At 41.9% G+C, this 23,087-nt stretch overlaps 1 protein-coding gene across 1 annotated transcript in view; it reads left to right on the top strand.

Annotated features, from left to right (window-relative positions):
* astn2 (astrotactin 2) overlaps window positions 1-23,087 on the top strand; it is a gene marked incomplete at its 5' end in the record, with an annotated part of 505,571 nt that overhangs the window by 241,539 nt on the left and 240,945 nt on the right. The window contains one exon of the mRNA XM_083793933.1: window positions 9,929-10,066. Within this exon, the coding sequence (XP_083650059.1) occupies window positions 9,929-10,066 (138 nt within the window). The remainder of the gene's footprint in view (window positions 1-9,928; window positions 10,067-23,087) is intronic.

The following is a 23,087-nucleotide window of genomic DNA, read 5'->3' as shown; positions in this document are numbered from 1 at the left end:
ATGTAGGTAATTGATTGGCAGGAAAGCTGTGTGCATTCAAATGAGAACCAATTAAAAACGCTTGGTTGCAGGGCAAATAAATAATCTGTACAATTAACCACTATATACTTCTAAGACAAATTGTGAAAATAGCCACTTTTGGGAAATGTAGTCTTCAAGCTTGAACAGAATAATGTATTCATTATGGCCATGAGGTTTTCCCGACCTTTGACTTTGTCTGTTCTCGTTGCATATGCAGTGTGAAGCTGGTCTTATTAGCCTATATCGTTCCAAACGTCAGTGATTGCTATTCTAGTTCTCGCAGGGCATTTTATATACAGTCTTTCCACTTTTACTGGATGCATTTCCAGCTGGACACATTGCTATTGATGTTCCAGTAAGTCCCTGGGGGTGTATTCCTTTGTGGATCATTGTATGAACACCATGTGCATCGGTGATGAGGTTGTATGGCTATATAAAGTTAGGTTAGTGCATCGTCTATACCACTGCTTCGGGACCCATTTGTGGGTCACGGAAACATTTTTTATGGGTTTTCCATATTTTCTTTTTTATTTCTAATTGTCATTTCAAAACATTTTCAAAAAATCTTTCATGAATTCAAAATATATTCCATTACGTTTTCCCCCAGTAATTTCATGATGAAATAGAATAATATCAAAGAAATTTGATAATTTAGAAAACAAATGCTTAAAGATGGAGTGCCACCATTTTTGTATTTTTCCAGTTTTTCATGTGTCTATGAGGTGACAGTACTTCATTAGACACCCTGGAGTTGTTTTTATGTGCAATGGTGTATTAACTTTGTATTTAGGGTTTCTTCCTGGAGGCTGAACCCTTGACAGTCAAACAGGCCAATGAAGTAAACAGTAATATAGTGACACCACACTATCAGCCCCTCCCCTAACCCCTCCCCCTTTATCATACAACTACAGCTGTGGGTGCGGCTTCAGTTCAGGTGGATCACCAGCCATCACCACCCACCAGGCAGACCAGGCATACTTAATGAACTGGTGGGCGTGTCCACATAAAAGCATGATTTTAACAAATACTGTACACTTTTTGGAAAAAGTTCTTCCCCCTTATATTGTAATAATACCTGATGATCATGTTTTAGGGTGGAAAAAAATTGTGGCACTCCATCTTTAAGAAGTAGTGAAAATACCCGATCTACAAGCTTGTGAGCTTGTAGATCTGCAGTAGTTTGGGCAAACGTCTAATTTTCTTTTGGGTTTCGACATAAAAACACCATACAACACCCCTGGTTCTATTCCTGTGTTGCTTGTCATCCACCTGATATGACCTCAACTTTTTACACTGTCAAGCAGAATGTGTTTAAGTGATATTAAATAATAACAAAAAAGAATGAGGCAGTATAATGAAACGGTACTCCATACAGCCTGTGATACTTGGCCTAAATATATTTTCTTATAAAGCGATTCTTTAATTCTCTAAAATGCCAATTGGATAGAAGTTTGCATTGTTTCTCTGTCACACCTCCAGTGCTACTGTTGTGTCAGGAAGGGTCAGAGTTTTTTTTTTACTTTTTCACCTGTTATTCTCTATCCTTTGCCTCCGGAGATGAAAAGATGGCCCCGAGTTGTAGGCCTTGGGTACTTTGTTGGCAAGGCTCTGTGCTGTTCCAACAAGCTTTTGTCTGCTTTGTCAAACGAGAAAAGGGCAGAAAAGGCCCAATTCTAATCAGTGCTTGTCACCATTAAAAGTATATAGTTAAAAAAAAGAGTCTATAAACATGGACTAGCCGTGATGACCCTTCATTAATGCAAAGACATATTCTGGGGAGCTCCTGTGTTGAGGGTCAGGGGGTAAGAGACTGTCCTTACTACAGTATCTGTCATGGTTCTGACAGACAGTCCAGGATCCAGCTGCATAGCCTGGTATGGGGCTGAGTCCTAGGGTTCTGAGTTTGATGTCAACTTTCAAGTCTGGCGGGGACTATGGTGTTGAATCCTGAGCTGTAATCTATAAAAAGCATTGGTTCCCAAACCATAGTATAAATGTATACAGGGTATCTGCTCGTGTCTTACATTTAGGACCTTTTTAATACCAAATTGGCCAACTTGTCAGATATTACAAAAGAGCCAAACATTGTGAAAATAGCCGATCTACAAGCTCATCTTGATGACGAGCATTATAGATTATAGGAGTTATTTTTCTCCAGGTGGGAAAGGACAGTGTGTCGTGTTCTTGTTGCTACGCCGTTGTCTTTGGATTTGTTTTGTCAGTAGGCAAATTAGTGGGGGTCGAAGGTGAGTGGCAACTTGCTGTTTATCCGTAGCATCAGCATTTGCTCTCACTATGTGGGTGAGTGCTTACAGTACAGGTTGGCACTAGCCTGGATCCTGTCCAAAGCGTCTGCTTCAAAGTCGAAGTCATTTAGAGTTTTAGACTAATAGTTACCTTGCTTTTCTTGGCACGGGAATTATTGTACACTAGCTGATTTTAGCGTGATGGAACTTTGCTCCCGAGGAGGGCTTGGTGGAAAATACCCGCAAAACCCCCTTCGCTGGGAAATCTTGCCTCATGGCTCGTCACTCCTCCTAATCTAGGGAGCTCTCCATGGTTTTGACCAGATGGGCATACTTCTGTCTTCATTTCTGACTTCGACATGCCTCTCGTTTAGAATATTAATGCTTCTAGAGAGACTCGCAAGGTAAGCAAGCAACATTATCCATCCTGATTTTTGTACGGAACGGAAGGGGGGGGGTGGCGGGGGGGGGCGCTTGCAGAGTAAAAGCTGCCATATCTGCTCGGCACCCCGAGCTCCTATTTTGAAAGAAATCCCCCGGCGCTCATTGTTAATGTTAAACAGTGGAGCCAGTGAAGTTATCCGTTGCATATCAAGAATTGGACGGTATCTTTGGGTACATACAGCAAATAACTTTATGTAGCTGTCTTGGCTGTCAACGGCCTGTCAAAACCCCAACAGATCTATACTTGGCATCATCAGATGTCTCTGCAACAGAGTGAATAGATATGGGGAGCATTAACGGAGTACTGTAGATGTAAGAATGTCTCATGTTCACTTTATTTAACTGGATGTCATCAGTCTGAATTGTGCACGCACGCACGCACGCATGCACACACACACGTCACAAGCATCATCAAGATGTGATTCACAATGTTAATGATTTTTTTCATACCTCCAGTTCTAGGAAACACAGAATGGGGGGACTTTTTTATTATTTCCAGCTCAAAGGTACATTAATGACATAGTAAAATGTTGAAAATTAGTGGTATTCCCCTTTAACCATTTCTTACCGGGCACCCATTTTGGTGTCGGCATCATGTTATGCTTTAGCTATTGAAAAATAGCAGATCTACAAGCTCATATCGCGCCACCGAGTGGCGCGATACGAGCTTGTAGGTCTGCTATTTTTGAAAAATCGAAGAGCGACTGACATTTCTAGAATCTGATCTCAGGTCAGAATGGGTTAATCAGACCAGTGTGTGTCCAGTGGAAACCTCGTATGAATCTGATCTCAGGTCAGAATGGGTTAAGCTGTAACAACGCTTTGAGAAGAGACAAGTTGTGAACTTTTTGCAAGTTTTGTGACACTGTAGTATGACAAATTAGTGCATTCATTTACGAATAAAATAAATATGACGAATCATACAATATGACATTCTACCCGACAGCAACTTCTTATGCCAAATCGCAGGACATGCAGACACCGTGAGACTCGATTCCTTATTTCCTATACAGTCGCCCACTCGCACCCATTTTGATAGAGCAAGCGTCTGTGTGATCCTGCATGTGTGATTGATGGGTGTGAACGACAGGGCCGATCGATGCCTGCTCCGGTGTCACGGCATGAGCACGAAGCAGGAAGTGCAGAGAGAAGCCCAGTCAGTGTCTTATTTATGAGTGGATGTGGCCAATTGATCTGGCTCCTGATTCATTGTGTTCTTTCATTGTGAGGTCAAAGCCAGTGGCAGGCTGCCCAATACTCTTGAGTGTCTTTTAAAACCCTAGTGACAAACAGTGGAAGAAGTACTCTGATCTTTTCTCCCCTTTTTTTTTTTGAGTGGTGCAACACAGGAACAGCAATGTCCGTGTTCACCTATGTACCTATGTGGCCATGAGCACCAGTATATGACTATTAGTACCAGTAGGGGCGCTGTTTGCCAGAAACAGAGAGAGAGAGAGAGATAGTATTAGTGCTGGGGGGGAGAGAGAGGGGAGTTGCACCACTCAGTTCACACGGGTGTGAATTTTACTTAGAGGACGACTTCACCCATTTTCAACCTATCTTCATATAATTGGAGCCAATAATGCTCATTATAATATGGCACCATTTGTGTCTACTCTGTCTGTGTCTCAGGAGGACTGTGGACAGTTCAGAACCGGTGACATCATCGATGGGGAAGTCAATCTAATAGAAACAGCAGGCTTTTTAAATTCCTGGAAAGTTAGCGTGCTATAATGTTCTCACATTAATTAAAAACATTGTATATCATGTTTAACACATTGACTTCATATCCAACGCTTCAATGCCAAATACACTTATATTACGTCCAATGGTTATTTCAGTGGTTTAGATAGAATAGATGGCGCTCTTCGCCAACAAACGAAGGGTTCGAGGTTGCTTGGCGACGGATACAACCGGAAATTAACCTGAAGTGAAAACTGCATTCCGCCATCAATGTAAACAGATTCACAAAAATACATTTATCTCAGATTATTTTCTCAGATTGCGTTTTTGGACAAAACAAGCTATATTCAACGGCCGGTAACTAAAGAACCAATGATTGCGGGTACACATTAAAGATGATCGTCCGCCTGCACTCCACACAGCATTTGTTTACATCCGGTTCACGTCTCGGGTCCTGTGGGTCTTCAAAATAACATAAAAACACTGAAAAACACACGTTGGCTAGCTCGCCACTCCTCGAAAAATATAAATATATATTTTTAAAGAACTGAATGTGTGTGCTTATGGATGTGTGCTTTCCTGTTAGTGTTTGGTCCCTTTTTCCTCCGTTGATACCTGCTTGGACACATGGCTTTGATTTATGCCCAGGAGTGTTGGCTGTTGATCACTTCGTATCTCCCTCTCCATTAGGAGATAAATACATTTAGTGCTGGCTAACGACCCAGTCATTTCAGAGAACATTTGCTGCTTTATCAGGGATGGCCTTGCAGATCCTCAATTAGACGTAACATGCAGTGATTAACGGCCACAAAGTAGATGGAAGAAGCTCAATGGAAATCATTTCATGTTATTGAATTACTCCTGCTGAGTCCAAACAGGAACAATTAAATTAAGGTTTACAAAATTCGGAAGTAAATAATAATTTGTACTGTTTAAAGGGGATGCCCTTTAAACAGTACAAATCACACTCGTGTGAAATGAGGGGCGCCTTTGAGGGTCAGTACGACGGAGTAAAAGGTCCATAGACTTGGCGGCCACATGATGTCAAGGGGGCACGGGCTGGGTGGGCATGCACAAAGCCAGGCGTTGGAGCGGCTAGCGTCCCTCAAAATAGGACTTAAGTGGTTTAACCCATACTTACCCACCATTATCCTCAATAGTATACCTGACCAGACCAAATAGGATTATGTACATTTAGCTATTTGATTATTGCCACGACAGGGATGCGGTCAGGAACGAGACGGAGTCGAGTTCCGCAAGCATCACTGAAGAAAACCCACACCCTCGAGTGTAATATTGCAATTCTACCACAGTTACCCTTAAAACAAAGAAAATCGCTGAAAGAATATTTTTTTTTAATGACAGATGTAGTCACTACGACCACAAATGTCCCAATAAACTAGCTAGCCTAGCCACCGAGTTTGCTAGCGCTCTGGAGTGGGAGAACAGAGCGGCTGAATTATTTGTTTTGATTAGGTGGTGAACAGTGCTGGTTTAACCACCGGCTAGAAGGCTGTTTCAACCAATCAGATTGCTTCCTCGAAACGACCTGTGGTAGAATGCAGGATTATGTATTGCAGTACTTTCTGCAGTTGATATTGTGTTGACAGTAGTTACTTGTTACTGCTGTTAATATTGCAGACGTGTACATGAGCTCTGACTTGGCACATGTCTCTAGCGGGGAAAAAAACAAAATAAAACGAATTAATAAAGCAAATGTAAATTCAAAAACTATCTGGCCATATTGGATATATTAGTATCAATTATTTATTGCTTTGTTGAATGCGGAAGTGCAGTGTGAATGAGAAACGAAATAGTGCAGCCGTGCTGTTGAACCCTGCCTGCCCTACATCATCAACATTCAGGGATGTCAGGCCGAACCTGACCAGCAATGATGTTTGGATATACTTATTCACAGTCAGTTCCTTCTATAATTCTCAAGTCTACAAATTAGCGTGATGCATGTGAAGAATTGTTTTCATGCCTCCGGCGGCGACCTCCATGGCCAGAGGCACTATGTTTCTGGGTTGTTTGTACGCAGCGGTGTAAAGTAACTAAGTACTGTACTTAAGTACAGTTTTGAGGTATTTATACTTTACTTAGTAGTATATTTCCCCCTTAGCTGAGAGAGAGATGAAGCACACACACACACACACACACACACACACACACACACACACACACACACACACACAAACTACATAATTGTATAAAATTGTGTTGCAGATTAAACCTTTTCATAGATGTCATGGCTCCGTAGACTTGTTTGACTTCACTATCATTCATTATCATTCAATTAATGTTTTGGTTTATTTCACACGATTATCTTGGATATGTTGGATTCATATTCATGTGTATTTTCGCACATTTAACCACTTAAACCGTCAATGCTTAGTAAACTTGACCTTTCGCTCTGCTCTTTTCCCCTCTACACCAAACGTCTTTGCCGAAAATAGCCGATCTACAAGTTCAAAAAAGATCATATCACACAATGATATCACACCCCTCGTTGGCAGAGGCATACAACCGTGATGCATGCAGTATTTCTAATCTCTGATTAGCAATGACGATGTTGTTTAGCAAAAGTTTATGGATTGAAGAATGCAGTACATGAACATTAGCCAGAAGAGTGAACAGTGATAGCCTGTGTAATGGGAATCAACACCTGCCAGAAAATAATAATAATCCCTAATCCCTGGGAGATTTATCAGGCACTCCTCAATTTGAATTACATTCCATTCACCCCAGAGTTGTGGGTTATAAATCAGAGTCCACTATTCAAAGTGAGACTTTTTGCTGTGATGTTGGAATCTGTTTGTAACCTTGGAAATAAATCTTTCACACCCAAGTTCTAGACTCATATCTACAGTCTACACAGTGATATTAGTCTGACCATGCCAGGCAAAATCAGTGGCGCAATTATTTACATCATTTTATATATTTGAAAGAAAGTACTGCCGAAGCAGACAACCCACAACACTCCAGGTTAGAATAAAGTCCTTACGGTACTTGAATGTAGTTGAAAGGAAGACAATGCCAGCACTCATTGTATGTCCTTTTCATATGAATTTATTTACCTCTGACATTGATAACGAACGCGTTTTGGCCTCTGTGGCCTTGAAGCGTTGATAACGAAACGTTGATAACATAATTATTCCCTGCGTGACATGTGCACGTATAGGCTATACATTTGCGCGTGGTCAATGGATGAAATGGTTAGCAGACGGCATATGCTTTTTTTCTCCTAAAACTTCGGCACGGCATACTACCTACCGTATATAGCGTGTAGCGGTAGACTACTACACCACTGGCGCTGTGCCGCTTTAGCTTTTGTCAGAGCTGGTTTGGCTGTTTGACTATTAAGCGTTGCAGCGTGACATGTTGTGAGCTTTTAGATCAGCTATCTTTGGTGTGCGACACCGACACGCAACTAATGGAATGGAATTTCATTATTTTATTATTGCTTATAAATGCGTCACGTCTCTGCGTCTCCCCATTATTGCTTAAGTATTTGTGTAATGTGTTCTAAAGATGAAAAAGCAATTGGCAGGTAATACATGGCATAGGGAGGGCAGCAGTGGCTCAGGAGGTTGATCGGGTCAGCTGGGGAATCAGTTCGGTCCCCAGTTCGATCTCTGGCTCTTCTGGGTTTCATGTCGTGGTGTCCCTGAGCAAGACATTGAACCCCAAATTGCTCCCCGCACACCCACTTGGAGCAGCACACTGCTCCTAATAGGATTGGTCAAAAAGCAAAAGTAATTGTCCCTCGGGGATCACTACAAATACCCTTTTTAAATGGTAATGTTAGGTAAACACTCGGCTAGCCCTAGCTTAAAATTCAATTTGTCTTTTTTTTGTAGCCAATGCCCCCATGTGTACTGTGGTCCCTGTCACTGTCAATCTCCCCTTCTGGCTTGGGAATGATGTAGACATCCACATGTCTCCTCTGATACACACAGACTCACCAGCCGCTTCCTTTAACCTGACAGCGAGGCTTTTCATTGAGAGTGTAATGCACACAGAGGGTCACACTATCTTCCCCCATTTCCGCTTCCTGCTGAACAGGGACCTTGACTAAGGCCCTATACATCCTCTCTGGGGGGTGGGTGGGGGGGGGGGGGGGTACTACCTGTCAGTGGGGAGTTTTGGCTGATGAATGAATTTCAACGTCCTAATACATCCTAATACTGGGGGGTCTAATTATGACAGGCAAATCCTGCTGTCAAAATATGACCCCCCCCGTCAAAAAACACTTCGTTTGAAATAGACACTCATGCTTTCCAAGGTGTGATTTTGGGGGGGAAGGGGGGTTGGGTTAACTACCTGTCAGTGGGGAGTGTTGGCTGGGAGGAGGAGTAGGACTAAGGCCCTATACCTCTGTCTCTAAAAATCACACCCGTGTGAACTGAGTGGTGCAACTCTCCTCTCCCCCTGCCTCTCTCTCTCTCTCTCTCTCTCTCTCTCTCTCTCTCTCTCTCTCTCTCTCTCTCTCTCTCTCTCTCTCTCTCTCTCTCTCTCTCTCTCTCTCTCTCTCTCTCTCTCTCTCTGTAATTAGCAGGCAACAGTGCAACACTATCTCTCTCTGTTTCTGGCACAACGGCGCCACTTTTGCCCCTACTGGTACTCTAAACATCAGGACATAGTCACACAGTCCCATGGGGACATTGCTGTTCCTTGGAGTGGTTGCACCACTAAAAAACTTTGGCAAAGGTGAAAATAGTCGATCTACAAGCTCACAACAACACCTCGCATCCCAAGCCGTTGTAAATCTACTATTTTGACAATATTTATCTGTGGAACCGAGTCAAACAAAATGTCATGACCTGAAATGTTTGCAGAAGCAGCGAGTGCATTCTCCGGCAGCGGTCACAGCGCTGCCGCCATTTACCGACAACACCCATGGCAGTGTTTCCTCTGCCACCGCCAAAGCCTCCTAATCCGCCACGGACCGGCAGCTGCCTGCTTCTGCCGCTGCTGTGTCACTCATATTAATGCATTAACCCATTCTGACTGGGCACCCATTTTGGTGTTAGCATTATGTTATGCTTTAGGTATTTAAAAATAGCAGATCTACAAGCTCATATCGCGCCACCGAGTGGCGCGATACGAGCTTGTAGGTCTGCTATTTTTGAAAAAATCGAAGAACGACTGACATTTTTAGAATCTGATCTCAGGTCAGAATGGGTTAATCAGACCAGTGTGTGTCCAGTGGAAACCTCGTATGAATCTGATCTCAGGTCAGAATGGGTTAATGCATGTGCCGGTGGCAGAGGAAACACTGCCACGGGTGTTGTCGGCAATTGGCGGTGGCGCCGTGGCTGCTGCTGCTGCCGGAGAATGCACTCGCTGTCCCTCAATGTTTTGCCACGCTTGCTTTAGTTGTGAGATTTGTATCTGTATTTTCTTTCATATGTCATCAATATAGATTTGTTCCTATTCAGTCACCAGCATTGTCATTATCTAAGTTTGCTTACTGTATGTGTGTGAGACATTGGGACTGACCCGTGTGTCTTGTGACTGCTGTGTGAACCCAGGTCATCCTACAGCCTGGGCCAAGGCTTGTGGCTGCCCGTCAGCAAGAGCTTTGTGGTGCCACCAGTGGAGCTGTCCATCAACCCCATAGCCAGCTGCAAGACGGACGTGCTGGTTACGGAGGATCCTGGCGATGTCAGGTCAGTTTGGCTCATTTCAGAATTACAATACATGCTGCCACATGGAATGATGTCTGCATGGGTCCGTATACTACTATGCAGTGTATGCTACTTACTGTAGCATACACTGCATTAAGATTGGATGATCTCAAAGGGAATTGAGGCAATAATGGTGGGAGGGCTTGTTAAATTTATGACTTTTTAAAATAAATGGGTAAATTGGTGCATTTATATAGCAGCTTTATCCAATGCCCTTTATCCAAACACCCACGCACCGATGGTGGAGGAAACCATGCAAGGCACCATAAACCTGCTCATCGGGAGCGGTTGGGGGTTCAGAGTCTTGCTCAAGGACACTTTGACACTAACTCCGGCGGAGCCCGGGATGGAACCCGCTCTAACTCCTGAGCCACTGGCGCCTCTAACCTTTTTCAACCTGGTCTCGCTATTTTGGGCATTACATTATAAGAGTGCATTTTCTAAATTGTTCAAAGTGGTGTAGAAATAGCCACTAGGCAATCGACCTCACAACGTGGTAAACATTGTGAGCTTATAGATGTGTTATCACCACGATATAAGTATCGCGTAAAGTTGTAATAGTCTGATATGTGAACTGTAAGATATCTGGGTGTTCATGGGGAAAAGGATCTCATACTGTATGTCTACTGGTTCACCTTCACTGCTGTGATGTTGCTATCACACACAGCTTTTCAAAACCTCACTTTACTTGTCTCTTAAATCCCTTCTTTCTGCCAAAAGAGCATTATCATTACCTCCCCATTCTAAACTCACAGTGAGTAGAAGTGTTTCAGCACAGCTTTGGTGTGCAATCAAAGCCTAAATACTTTCCACTACATAAAGTCAGAATCATTTCATAGGCATTCATTATAGTGTTCTCACCTCCAACTTGAATATGTAATAAATGCCACCACGGCAAGGCTGATTGCATTTGAAGTCTGGAATGCAATCTCAATGCAAGTCACACCACCTCTAGAAGGGGTCTGGCAGATCCAGTCACCTCCTAATCACATCAGCCATTACGCATGGTGTTAACACGTGATACATATTCATATACGCATACATTACCGTATAATGAGTGATCTGATCACACAGTTTGTGTAAACCCGACATTTAACAGCATTTTTGTTATTTGCATTCAGCCTGCACTGCGATCAGATAAAAAGTCACATGGGCACTGCACGGCATCAGGGGTGGGCATTTGGGCATCTTTTCTTAAAACGTTTGCACTTGCATTGTTTGCAGTTATCCACTGTTAAACACAGTGTGACGTCATTACTTTTACATAAGCAAAAAATATGAGTACCGTAATTTTTCCACTGGTGGGCAGTGGGCACGCAACAGATTTCTCCTCCAGTCGCACAATTGCAGACACAGCATGCTACAGACACAAGCACTCTGTCAGTTTACAATAACTAGACCTGTACGTGCCTGTCGGCCACCGGCAGAACGATGCAACTTGGGAACCTAATAATACCCGTTGTCAACTTGTCATAGCACCCGTTTTAACTGTCTGTCTGTGTCCCACTGTGTCTGTATCTGTCTGTCTGCCTGAGTGCAAACGGGCTGTGAAAAGTGGTGTGGTTAAAGGTGTAGGGAAACGGAAATGGTGGGCATTTTATTTTGAAGTTTCAAACGGTTTCAACATGAAACACTGCTGTGAAGTGTCTGAACCAATCCGAGTGTTGCATCCCTTCAGGCTTTGGGACGGTAGCTAGGGACATACGCAGGAGCATGGTGTGTGTTTGTTTACAATCCAGATAGTTGACCAGCTGTATCAGTTTACTGTTATGTGGCTTTTTTCTAAATGGTCTAAAAGTGTGAAATGTATTTTTCATTTCACTACGCCTTTAAGTAATCTAATTTTCAGGTGTGGGGTTGCCATGGCAATCAATTGGCTGAGGCAGAGGCTGGAAATTGCACAGGTGAGGGGCCCACTGGCAGAGCCTGAGCAGAGCCTTTTGTGGTGGTTCTGGAGAACCGTGGGTCCGACCGACTCGATACCGGGCACTACACCCCCTGTGGGGGTGTGGAACGCGTGTGTCGAATTTGAAGTCGGTGGGGTGAACGGTTCTCGAGTTACGTGCATTACAACCGTACACGCACACACGCAGAGACGTGACACATTTATAGTAGGATACAAAAATTGGCAGCACTGACCGTGTAAGATATGCCGTCAGGAATAACTGGCTAATCAACAAGCCTTTGTCTGCATATCACAAAGAAAATCCATGAATCATTGAATGTTGAGTCTCATAGTACAGAAATAAATAGGGGGGGGGGGGGGGGGGGGGTGGCAGTTTTTCTGAAGAACAGTGTTCTTTGGTACATAATTATTTTAAGACTCCATGTTGTTCAAGGTTCAATCAAGGTCTCCTATTGTTACTATTTGTGTAAAAGTAAAGAAAGGGCTGCCCACTCATAGCCACGCACAATGCAGGATAATTAATACCAACGTATTGACCTTTTATGTTTGGGTACACAATTCACCACTGCTTCAGTGCACAGTTCTTCCTTACTTAGTTAACTTTGTTTTCAAATATGATGCTTTATGTCCCATTAATATTCACCTTGCAGTAATATTTTTTTTTAAGAATAGTATTTCTACATGTAAAAACTCAAAGTCAGTTTACAGAATCAACTTTATTTGAAATACACTACTTAACCCATTACATTTTTTTTCGCTGTGAAAATGGGAGTCTGCGGCCAAATATAATTGTGGGGGTCCTTGGCATGAAAAAGGTTTGAGAACTACTGATTTAGTAGGCATTAGAATTGGCCCCAGGTCTTAATGGATTCAAAAGATTTAAAAACTAAAACTAAACTAAACTAAATGCAAATAAAAGGTAGAAAGGGGGGTATTAGAATTAGGTAGGTCTGAAAAGGTGGGGTTTTTAGAGTGTTTTAGTGTGGAGCAAGTGAAGGTCACAGAGGCCTGGTGTCAGTGGTGTGATGTAGTCCATGGATCAGGTTCCGGTGAGCGCATGCAGGCGGCACAGTTTGGTACACAGTACATACTAGTTTCTTGATAACCTTGGTGGTGACACCGTATAGGAGCCTACTGCTGCATTGCTGCAATCATTTGTGAGGGCAACATATTACACTTAATGAATCCATAACAACAGTAATAAACCCAGCAGTTTGTTGGACTATAGGAAGCGGTTACCAAGACAACACATTTTTGTGTTAGACAATGCTCACTCTAAAGTAAACATTATAGCCGCTCTGGTAAAAGCCTTTTACTAAAAGGCCATGGTAGGAGAGTGATAATGCACGCTGAAGGTCCTTTCATGACATATTGGTGAAGTGATGAGTGTCAAACAGGTCTGCCTGTTCACATATCTGTTTAGCCCACTGAGGACCGAGTCTACAAATTATGTTGCTTGCTACAGTAGTGCTGAAACGTTTTCATGTCAATGACCCCCTGATGCTTTATTGTATTCGGCCGCCCACGGACCCCTATGTCAATATATTATATCCAGGGACCCCCAGAAGCAAAAAAAAAAGCAGGGACCCCCAGAAGCTATTTCTGAATTTGTTAAAAAAAACAATAGGTCAAATCTAAAATTACATTTGCTTTCCCGGTTTTACTTGTACTTTAGTTGTGAAAACAAACCAATACGCCGAAATACAAGTTTTGAAATGTAAAGAGATTATGTTTCTGCGTTCCTCTGTGTCTGACTCATTTTGGATTGGCACAGAACGCCGCATGTTGTCGATGCTCCAAAATATAGGTTTTTGACGCGCCCACTTGACGCCTCCAGCTGTGTGATTACAGCCATTGTAAACACGGGGTGCATTTGATGACGCGAGTGTGATATGTACGTTGAGTGAGTCAGAGCTTCAACGTTTTCCAATATAGGAAAACATTTTCATTTCAAGGGCCACCAGTTTGAAATGCATTAGTCTACGGACTAGAAGGCTTTCTTACCTTTATTTGTAGTTGTTACGTCCACAAAAAAGAGGTCCAGGTGTTATTTTGTGCAAAAGTGCATTATTGGCTATTTCCCCTACCATAAGCCCTCAATGGGGCTTGGGTTTTTGTGCTAATTCGCTTATTTCCATCTAAATAAGTAGTAAAGTGTGTCGCTTGGGAAAAATACATTTTATTTTCGAAGGAAATAAGCAAATTAGCACAACACCCCATTCACCCCATTCAATTCAATGCAATTCAATGCAATTCATTGATGGCTTATGGTAGGGGAAATAGCCAATAATGCGCTTTTGCACAAAATAACACCTGGACCTCTTTGGTGGGAACGTAACAACTACAAATAAAGGTAAGAAAGCCTTCCAGTCTGAAAATATCCTTTTAATGGCATTTCTATCTCTGGGACCCTAAGGTATATTTTAAAATCACTGTTAATTGAACTCAGAGAGTGTACAAATGGAGCCAAATGGACCTGTTAGGGTCCATTTGGTTCCATTTGTACACACTCTGAGAGTTACAGACCCATAGGTTCCTAACTATCATTTAGCTGGGGACACCCTGGAACTCCCTCATGGACCATTAGGGGTCCCCGTACCACACCTTGGGAACCACTGTCATAGTGTATCTGGTCTCTGGTAGTTAGCTGGAGATACTGCTGCAGTATTCTCGACGGTTCTCCAGATACGTGGATTACAGACATATGAACAGAGATCAGGTGTATTTAGTGTAAGATTAGCAATTGAAATTCACTTCCAGTAGATATTTAGTGTGGCAGTTCTTCAGTAGTTTCACAACCAAAGAGAAAAGTTGGCTTGAAGCTAAACAGACATGTAATCACTAATTCAGAGCTAATGCCTTATTTTAGCACACTACACTTTATGCATATTAAAGCCAGTTTCTACACTTGTATCCCCCCAGTTAATGTATCTTAATTGCCAATTAGGTGTTATGATATGCAGTATAGTATGTGTTATTGTGGATTGTGCAGCACACACTGAAGCTGAAGCTAAATCTGGTACAATGCCTTACAAATAATTAAAGAAAAGAAAGAAAGAAAAAAGAAAAAGAAAGAAAGAAATGTAAATGTATGGTAATCGGTGCGGTGTAAAATACCGTATGCTTTACATTTAATGAAAGTGTGTTTGATTACATCTTATGGTATAATATGACGCATATAAATATTATGGACATTTGCTTTCTTCTTTGCTGTAACCAAATATGTCAAGTGTGAATTATAAGAAAATTACTGTAATTGTTAACAGTTAAGTTACATGAATGTTGGTCAGACGAATATGAGTTCTGAATTATCACTGTGGATTTCTAGTGCTGAGTTAGTTATTTCTATGCAGCTCAGAGGGAAAGTCATTATTTATATTGTGCATATTCCTTACCTTGACCATCGCTCAAGCATTGGTGTTGGTGCCATGATGAATCGATGTCATTAACTGTTCAATTCCACCTCACAACTATGCAGCAAATTGACTGCCTATAACAGAAAAGGAGGTCCATTTAGGCAATTTAGGAGGTTACTACAATTCATCTCTGTGCCGACTTATACCTCCTCTGCAAGCAGGCAGGCAGGCACGCACGCACACATACACACACACATAGATACAAACAGTGGTACACGCACACACACACACACACAGATTTGGCAGCAGGTCAGTGACAATGTTGTTGCTCATTCTGTGTTTGTGTTTTGCTTTGTATATGTAAATGCACTCTTGTGTGCAGCCACACTACTCCACTCTCACTCCGTCTTAGTTACATGTGCATTCAAGATGGAGTGCTCAGCTGCCTTTGTGGATATGAGCAGTCGTGTGTTTACGTGTGCATGTCTGAAAGCAAATACCTCTAATCACTCCTCACTAATACAGCTGTCACAAGTGTGAGGGGACATCTGGGCTCAGCAAATGAACTCCTGTTGTCTCAGAATAAGCCGAAACAGATAGGTTTAAAGTTAACTAAAACTGGCAAAATAACTCACATTAACATCAACATAATACAAATTAAAAACAAGGCTTTACAAAAACAACAAATAGCTGAAAGTCACTACAGACCAGGCTTAGTTTTAGTCTTTATCAAAAAGCATAAACAATTACTATGTAAAACTAAGCCTTTTTAAAAGTAAATGCAAAATAAAATAAACTATAGAAACCCCTAAAGTCTAAATTAAATTAAAATATACCCCAATGGAAAAACGCAAAACTATAATATCCTGCGAATGCTGTTGTTTGGCTCCAATAAATGTTTTCATATTTGTGCTGAAGTTGCAGTGAAAACAGCATTGCTGTCCACTTCAGATTGTACCGTTACGACACCCTTTTAGCCGATGTTTATCCTCATGTCAAGTGGATAATTGCTGTACCTGCATATCAATGTGTGAAAGTGTACAAAACAATACACACTTGTATACAGCACACACACGCACACACACACACACACACACACACACACACACACACACACACACACACACACACACACACACACACACACACACACACACACACACACACACACACACGCCCCTCTAATCTGCAGCTATTTATAGGAATGTGTAAGAGATGGATCAGAGACTATAAATCCTAAATCAACAGTGGTGTTGTGAATGGTTACTCCTGAATGATTAATCAGGCTTAAGTACTATTTAACATCACACCAGGAAATAAATGGCAACTTTGAGAACATTAAGGAGGGGATATTATATTTTATGACGGATTAGAAGACAGTTTATGTAGAATAATAATGAGTTAATGTATCTCACTAATGATTACTTTCCCACAACATGGGGGTTGTTGGGTTGGGGCTGACTGTCAGAAAGTCATGAATAATGCAGACAGATTGTTTGGGGAGATTGCACTCCCAAAAAGTCTATGCAGTCACTGATGCAGTCGGTCAGTCATGATGGATACCGGTACTGGTATATGTGGTGATAGTGGTGAGGACTTTTAATGAGGTGCATCGCTTCCTTTCTCCTGTCCAACATTTTGATAAAACTTATTTTAGCTGGGCCTACACAAAATTGGTCAAGTGCTACATGCAATTGTAAAATAAAACAGAATGTTCGATCCAGGTAACCAACATTAAATAAAACTAAATAACATTAGGGGTCCTTTTTTTTAATATAATTTTTATCCCACAATTTTGTAACCCATTTTTCACCCCTGTGTCAATTATCTAATGTGATCCTGGGCTCTACACACCCTCCGCCAACCTATTCCCCATATATGGGGGACATGGGGAGAGCAACGGACTTGAACTCATGCTTCCTTCATGCCTGAGTGTCCAAGTTGCTCCTTTACACCTGACAGGGGGGAGTTGGTTGGACGTAGCGCGTGGAAGGAACACGTTATTCCAACCAGTTCCTTTCCCCTCCATCAGGCACCCCGGCTGGCCAGGGGGAGGCACTTTAGAGACCAGGATTACTGCATGTTTTTTGTGAGGGTACCTACCCTAGGGGACACGGGGAGAACATGCAAAATCCACACAGAAAGGCCCTTTCGCCAACCCCGCCTTCGGGTATGGGCACTGATGACACGGAGGAGGAAGCCAGCACCCACAGCGTCCCGAGCAGGAATCGAACCCAGGACCTTCTAGCTGTGAGGCGACAGCACTACCAACTGTGCCACCGTGCCCCCAACATTAGGGGTCCTTGAGGCAGTTCAAGGGGGTCCCCAGCTAAATGATAGTTAGGAACCAAATGGACCCTTATGGGTCTGTAAAATAAAACAAATCAGTGTGAACTACTGTCCAACCTGAACCTAAAGCAACTGTACTCCCAGAGCCGATCGATCCCTGACATAAAAAAACCCAAAAACATTTTAATATAATACTTAAGTCTTTAAGTTGCTTGATTGAGTGTTTAGATGAAAACAGAGATGAAAATTCTCAGTAGCATCATAACGGCATACAGTACTCAAACGCATGCATGTGGATACACGCACACACACACACACACACACACACACACGCATACACACACAGCACGCATAATGCTATTCTATGACAGAGCTCTATAGCAACATTTATCTCCCAAGCATCAGCTGTCCTTTATTGCGTTATGGTAAATGTGACGGCAGTTTAACTGATCAATACATCCTACTTGCACCAGTCTTGGAATTAGTTCTGCTGGCCTTCAGCACCTTTGAAAGTGGAGGGAAAACAACACCATTGCACTCTACTGATATTGACTACATGGTGAATCCTTGTGTCATCTGTATGTTATTATTGTGCGTGTTCATTTGTCTCAAGCCTTTTAATTTCAAGGATGCCCGTAGCTCTTAAGAGTGTATAAATGGAACCAAATGGACCGGTCAACGGTCCATTTGGTTCCATTTGTAAATTCGTTTAATGTGATTCATAACTATCATTGTTGTTGATGAACCAAACTAAAGTCACTCTTGTCAACGGAACACTTCATGAATCACCCAATCGATATATCTTCAGACATTCCGAGCTGTGCTCAAAGACCAGCGTTTCTGTCAATAAGACCCCGTCGATACGAGCCAGAGTGGTCCGTGACAGCCCACGTGTGTGATGAATGGCCTGCTCACAATGATAAATCCAACCTTCAAAGTATCGCTTCCCCCGCGATCCCATGTAACTGCGAGGAAGTGGAGGCTTTGAACAAATCCAATTAATAAATCAACTTCCAATTTCTCTAAACCCCCTGTCAAAAAAAAAACATATTTCCTGACCCATGAACCTTCTCAATTAATATTTATTTTTATCACCCAGGTTTACCGACATTTTTATACAGTATATGCTCCCCCAGATGCCTCTATTATGATTAAGCAAGCGTCGAGAAAAAAAAGGGGGAAATGCGCTTTTCTATCCTGACGACAAAAAGTGTGTGATGAGAGTCAGCATATTTGTGGCGAACTGGAACAAGAGCATTAATCAAGCGCAGGGTGCAGACCAATAACGGGCTCTGTAATCATGCTGGAGCAGTGCTCTAACTTTGGGCTGCATCGCCTGGCCATCCATCATTCCGGGAAGGCAAGAGAGGAGGAGGAGAGATTAATAACAAGTACATTAGAGTCAGTGTTTAGATGCAACCAACGTGGTGCTAAGTCAAGTAAAGGAGTCGCAGTGCCAAAAAGGATGCTCGTGACGAGTTAATGACTGCTATTGAGATTTTTGCCAGGCTGGTGAAATTGTCTTGGGTCCCTTTTGAGTTCTGTACCAAGTACAACTTTTTTTAATGGGTTAAACCAATGGTTCCCAACCTTTACTGGACCTGGTCCCACGTGAAAATCCCCGGAAGTGTTCACGATCCAAGCATCTGACCACTTAACATGGCAGCTAAATTGGTCAGATATGCACATTTTCAGTTTTCATTTTCGTTTTTTAATCTCACTCAAGATGACATCCAGACAGTGTATTACTCAAGCATGCTAAAATATGTATCTGAAAACATGCTATGTATGTAATAAATTAGTGTTTTGCCAAATCTTTGGAGGCCCACTTGCAATAACCTCATGGCCAACCAGTGGGCCCCCGGACCACAGGTTGGGAATCACCGTTTTAAACTAGACATCATGTTGGAAAACATTCACATAATCTTCCCGTAACTTGTTCCATCTTGGTCCCTTTGAGCATAGTTTCATGCACCTCGCATTGATTCTCTTTTCATCTTCGACTCGCCCATCTGGGAGAGGAGTGAGCGTGAAGTCAAGTTAGCATGCAGCTGAGCCAGCCCATCATTTATTTTTTGTCTCACCTTGCCCACCCCTTATTTTCCTCAGAATGTCGGAGTAATTTGTCAATGCTCGGAGCTCCTGGCAGACTGTGCTGATGCACATAAAGCCATGTATTACGCGTCTCTCGCACAAAAAGTGAGCTGCCAAATAAAGAGAAGTTGACTGCAACATGGGAGAAAATAAACAGTCACAGGGTAAACTTTATCCGTAGACTTTCACAATTATGTGGAATGTTCCCCTGTGATTGTACCAAGGCTGCATGCTTTAGAAATCAGGGACAAAGCCAGCGGTGGAAAGTGACTAAGCATTTACTGAAGTACTGTACTTTTGACAATTTTTCTATACTCAAATCTCACATTTCAATAACTAGAGCAGTGCCCATTGGGCACTTGGAACGATGCAAGTTGGAAATGCATGCCCCACCCATTATTATTACGTCTGTCCCTTTTATGTATATATATGGAGTTATTTGTCAGGCATGCTCAAATATGGAGTATATGGAGTTGTCAGAACACATTGTCTTGTCAGAACAGGCCGGCTCCATATATGGAGATGTCCAGAGCCTCGATTGGGCGACCGGTTCTCGAGTTATGTGGATTACAAACGTATGTACACACGTACGTACACACAGAGACGTGGTGCATTTATATTGGGATTCAAAACTTCTACTCTGCTACATCCCAGAGGCAAATATTGTGCTTTTTCACTCCACTACAGTTATTTGGAAATGTTAGGTTACGGTACTTTGAACAATTAGTAGGCCTACTTCCACTTGGTGCTGTAAATACACATTCATGCCAATACGTTAGTACTTTTAGTTTTACTCACAAAGTATTTGTAGTGACATTTTCCTTCAAGTAAAACAATCTAGTATTTGCTGACTAGTGTTGCCTTGTTGACGCTACACTAAGCCTAAGAGTAATGGGGCCTAGAGGGACTGGGCTGGGATGCCACACTTCCACTTCCTATGGAATGTCTATAGCTACATACGTATGGGAATGTTTGGTATGAAAACGTGTCTTCGCCAGGTGGAGAGTGAGTTATATATAGGTTGATGAAGGTTGCTGAGCTTGTGGTTTTTCTAGGAAAGGATAGATCAGCATAGATATAGGGGTGGAACAGGAAAGATTTAGAGGTTATACCTACAGTACCAGAGGTGTTTCACACCCATGGGTAAAACAAGGAACACACAGGTCCCCAGCGCTACCTCATCATGACATCTACTACCTCATCTTGCCTCTACCGGAGACCAGAGGCATTATGTTTTCTGGTTAACATCCCAATCTGTGGGATTTTAATGGTAAACTAACATTGATATAAAACATGGTGCTTTTTTGAGTTTTCATTGTGACATATAGGACCTCAATGGAAACAAGTCCACACTATGTTTTTTGGATCATCCTTTTAGACCAAGTTTATGACTGAAGTATTCAATCAATCAATAAATGCCAATACATATAGCAACTTAAAATAATACTACGTTAGTTACATTAAATCAAGCTGGTACAGTGGTACACAATTGACTGATCCATTAAAAAAAGCATGCTCTGAGAATGCATGCAGCCCAGAAGAGCGACGCTTCTGAAATTTTCAAGTGGGCCGTCATCGTTCACGATGTTACCATCACAGCAACATCGTGAATGTGATATCGCAGGAACACCTGGTGGGAATTTCTTCAACTATGGCTCAAACATCCACTTGGACTCGAGGATTCACTGATTTGAAAGTGTGTCATCCAAACTTTTAAGATTTTTTGCAATTTTCGCAAATATGGAGCGATGAGGTGACCGTCTTTGACAGACCAAAGGAATGGGGGAGAATGGGAGATTATTATTATTCGTTTTTTACTACTCTCCTAAACCACTACAACGAAGGAACAAAATATTTTTCACATTGGTCAGTTAGATCAGTTAGAGCTATAGTATATTATATAAAATCAACTTATGTATATGAACATATCTGAAAATGATTGTCAGTGTGCATACATCATTTTCCAATGTCAACAGGCAGGAGCTACTCATGTCGTTTTATGTATTTGCTAATTTGTTTATATAAATTCAATGCTTTTCAAAAGAAATGGCAGAATATTACCAATAGTACCATCCAGTACTTATGGACATATTTCTGAAGACCGATCATTTTTATTGCCATTAGCCGTCATTCTATTCTAAATGTTTCAAACCATTTATCAACAGTGTCATGGGTCAATAACCATACAGTATGTCAATTCAACAATGCTGTTGGATTTATGACCTATTATGCACCTGTGGTTGTTTTCATTACTTAATTTTCTGTGAAAGGCTGTGGATTGCCTTTTTTATTGTACATTTGACATTGATTTAGCTCTAGGCCTACTTGTGTAATACTGTGGCAAATGTGAGATACAAGCTGGATACACACTCTGGTTATGAATATGATCAAGGATATGGATATGACCAAGACATGATTATATCAAAATGTTATCCTTTAATGTTGATAGTTTGCGGAGCGGAAATCACTCCAGAGGGTGGTGAAAACTGTGCAGGCTCATAGGCGCTTCACTGTCAACAATTGAGTCATCTACAAACAGCGCTGCCAGTCTAAGGCCCTTAGTATCATTAAATGAAGGATGCCTCCCACCCCGACAACAGACTGTAACCAGAAACAGCGCTTCTTCCCCTCAGTCATTATTCTTTTGAACTCTTTAACCAAACGATAGTCTGTTGTCCGTCTTTTCACTGAACGTTGGCCCATTTTTGCTAAATGTTAAACTCATTTTTGCCAAATATTGATTAGGAGCATGGCATGCATGAGGTATTTTTGTTTTTTACTTTACTAGAGTATTTCCAATTTTCAGTGCTTTTACTTCTACTAGTACCGCACGCACACACGCACGCACGCACGCACACACACACACACACACACACACACACACACACACACACACCTTCCCACAATCGAACACATACACAGTGATGAATACATCCCACCACTTGCTGGAAGGCTTATTCCTGTAATGCTATTTGCATCAGCTATTGCATGAAGCACAGGTTTCCTCTAGGCTCCATGATAACAATCATACCTTTCATGTGCATGTTAGCTATGAGCTATGAAGTGGAATCCCACATCTCACCTGAATATGCTAATTATTTTTAGGCTTCTTTAGGCTTTTTAGAACTTCACTTTACATAATTGCATTAAAGATACACTCATTATGCCATGCATCTATAGAATTTTTTTTATAAAATAATATGAAGTTGAGCATCAAGAGTAAGAATAATTATAGGCTATGTTGTATACCTATGCAGTATAAATGCATGTATCTGAAAACAGGAAACTAGATACCTGTATTGTATTTTTCAGACAGATACAGAAAGACTGCACATTTGCATGCTTCAGGCGCACGCAA

This window comes from Protomyctophum parallelum (assembly GCF_964188405.1).
Source record: "Protomyctophum parallelum genome assembly, chromosome: 21".
NCBI classification, from domain to species: Eukaryota; Metazoa; Chordata; class Actinopteri; order Myctophiformes; family Myctophidae; genus Protomyctophum; species Protomyctophum parallelum.
Note: the sequence above shows the minus strand (reverse complement) of the source record. Positions and strands in the feature narration are given on the sequence as shown.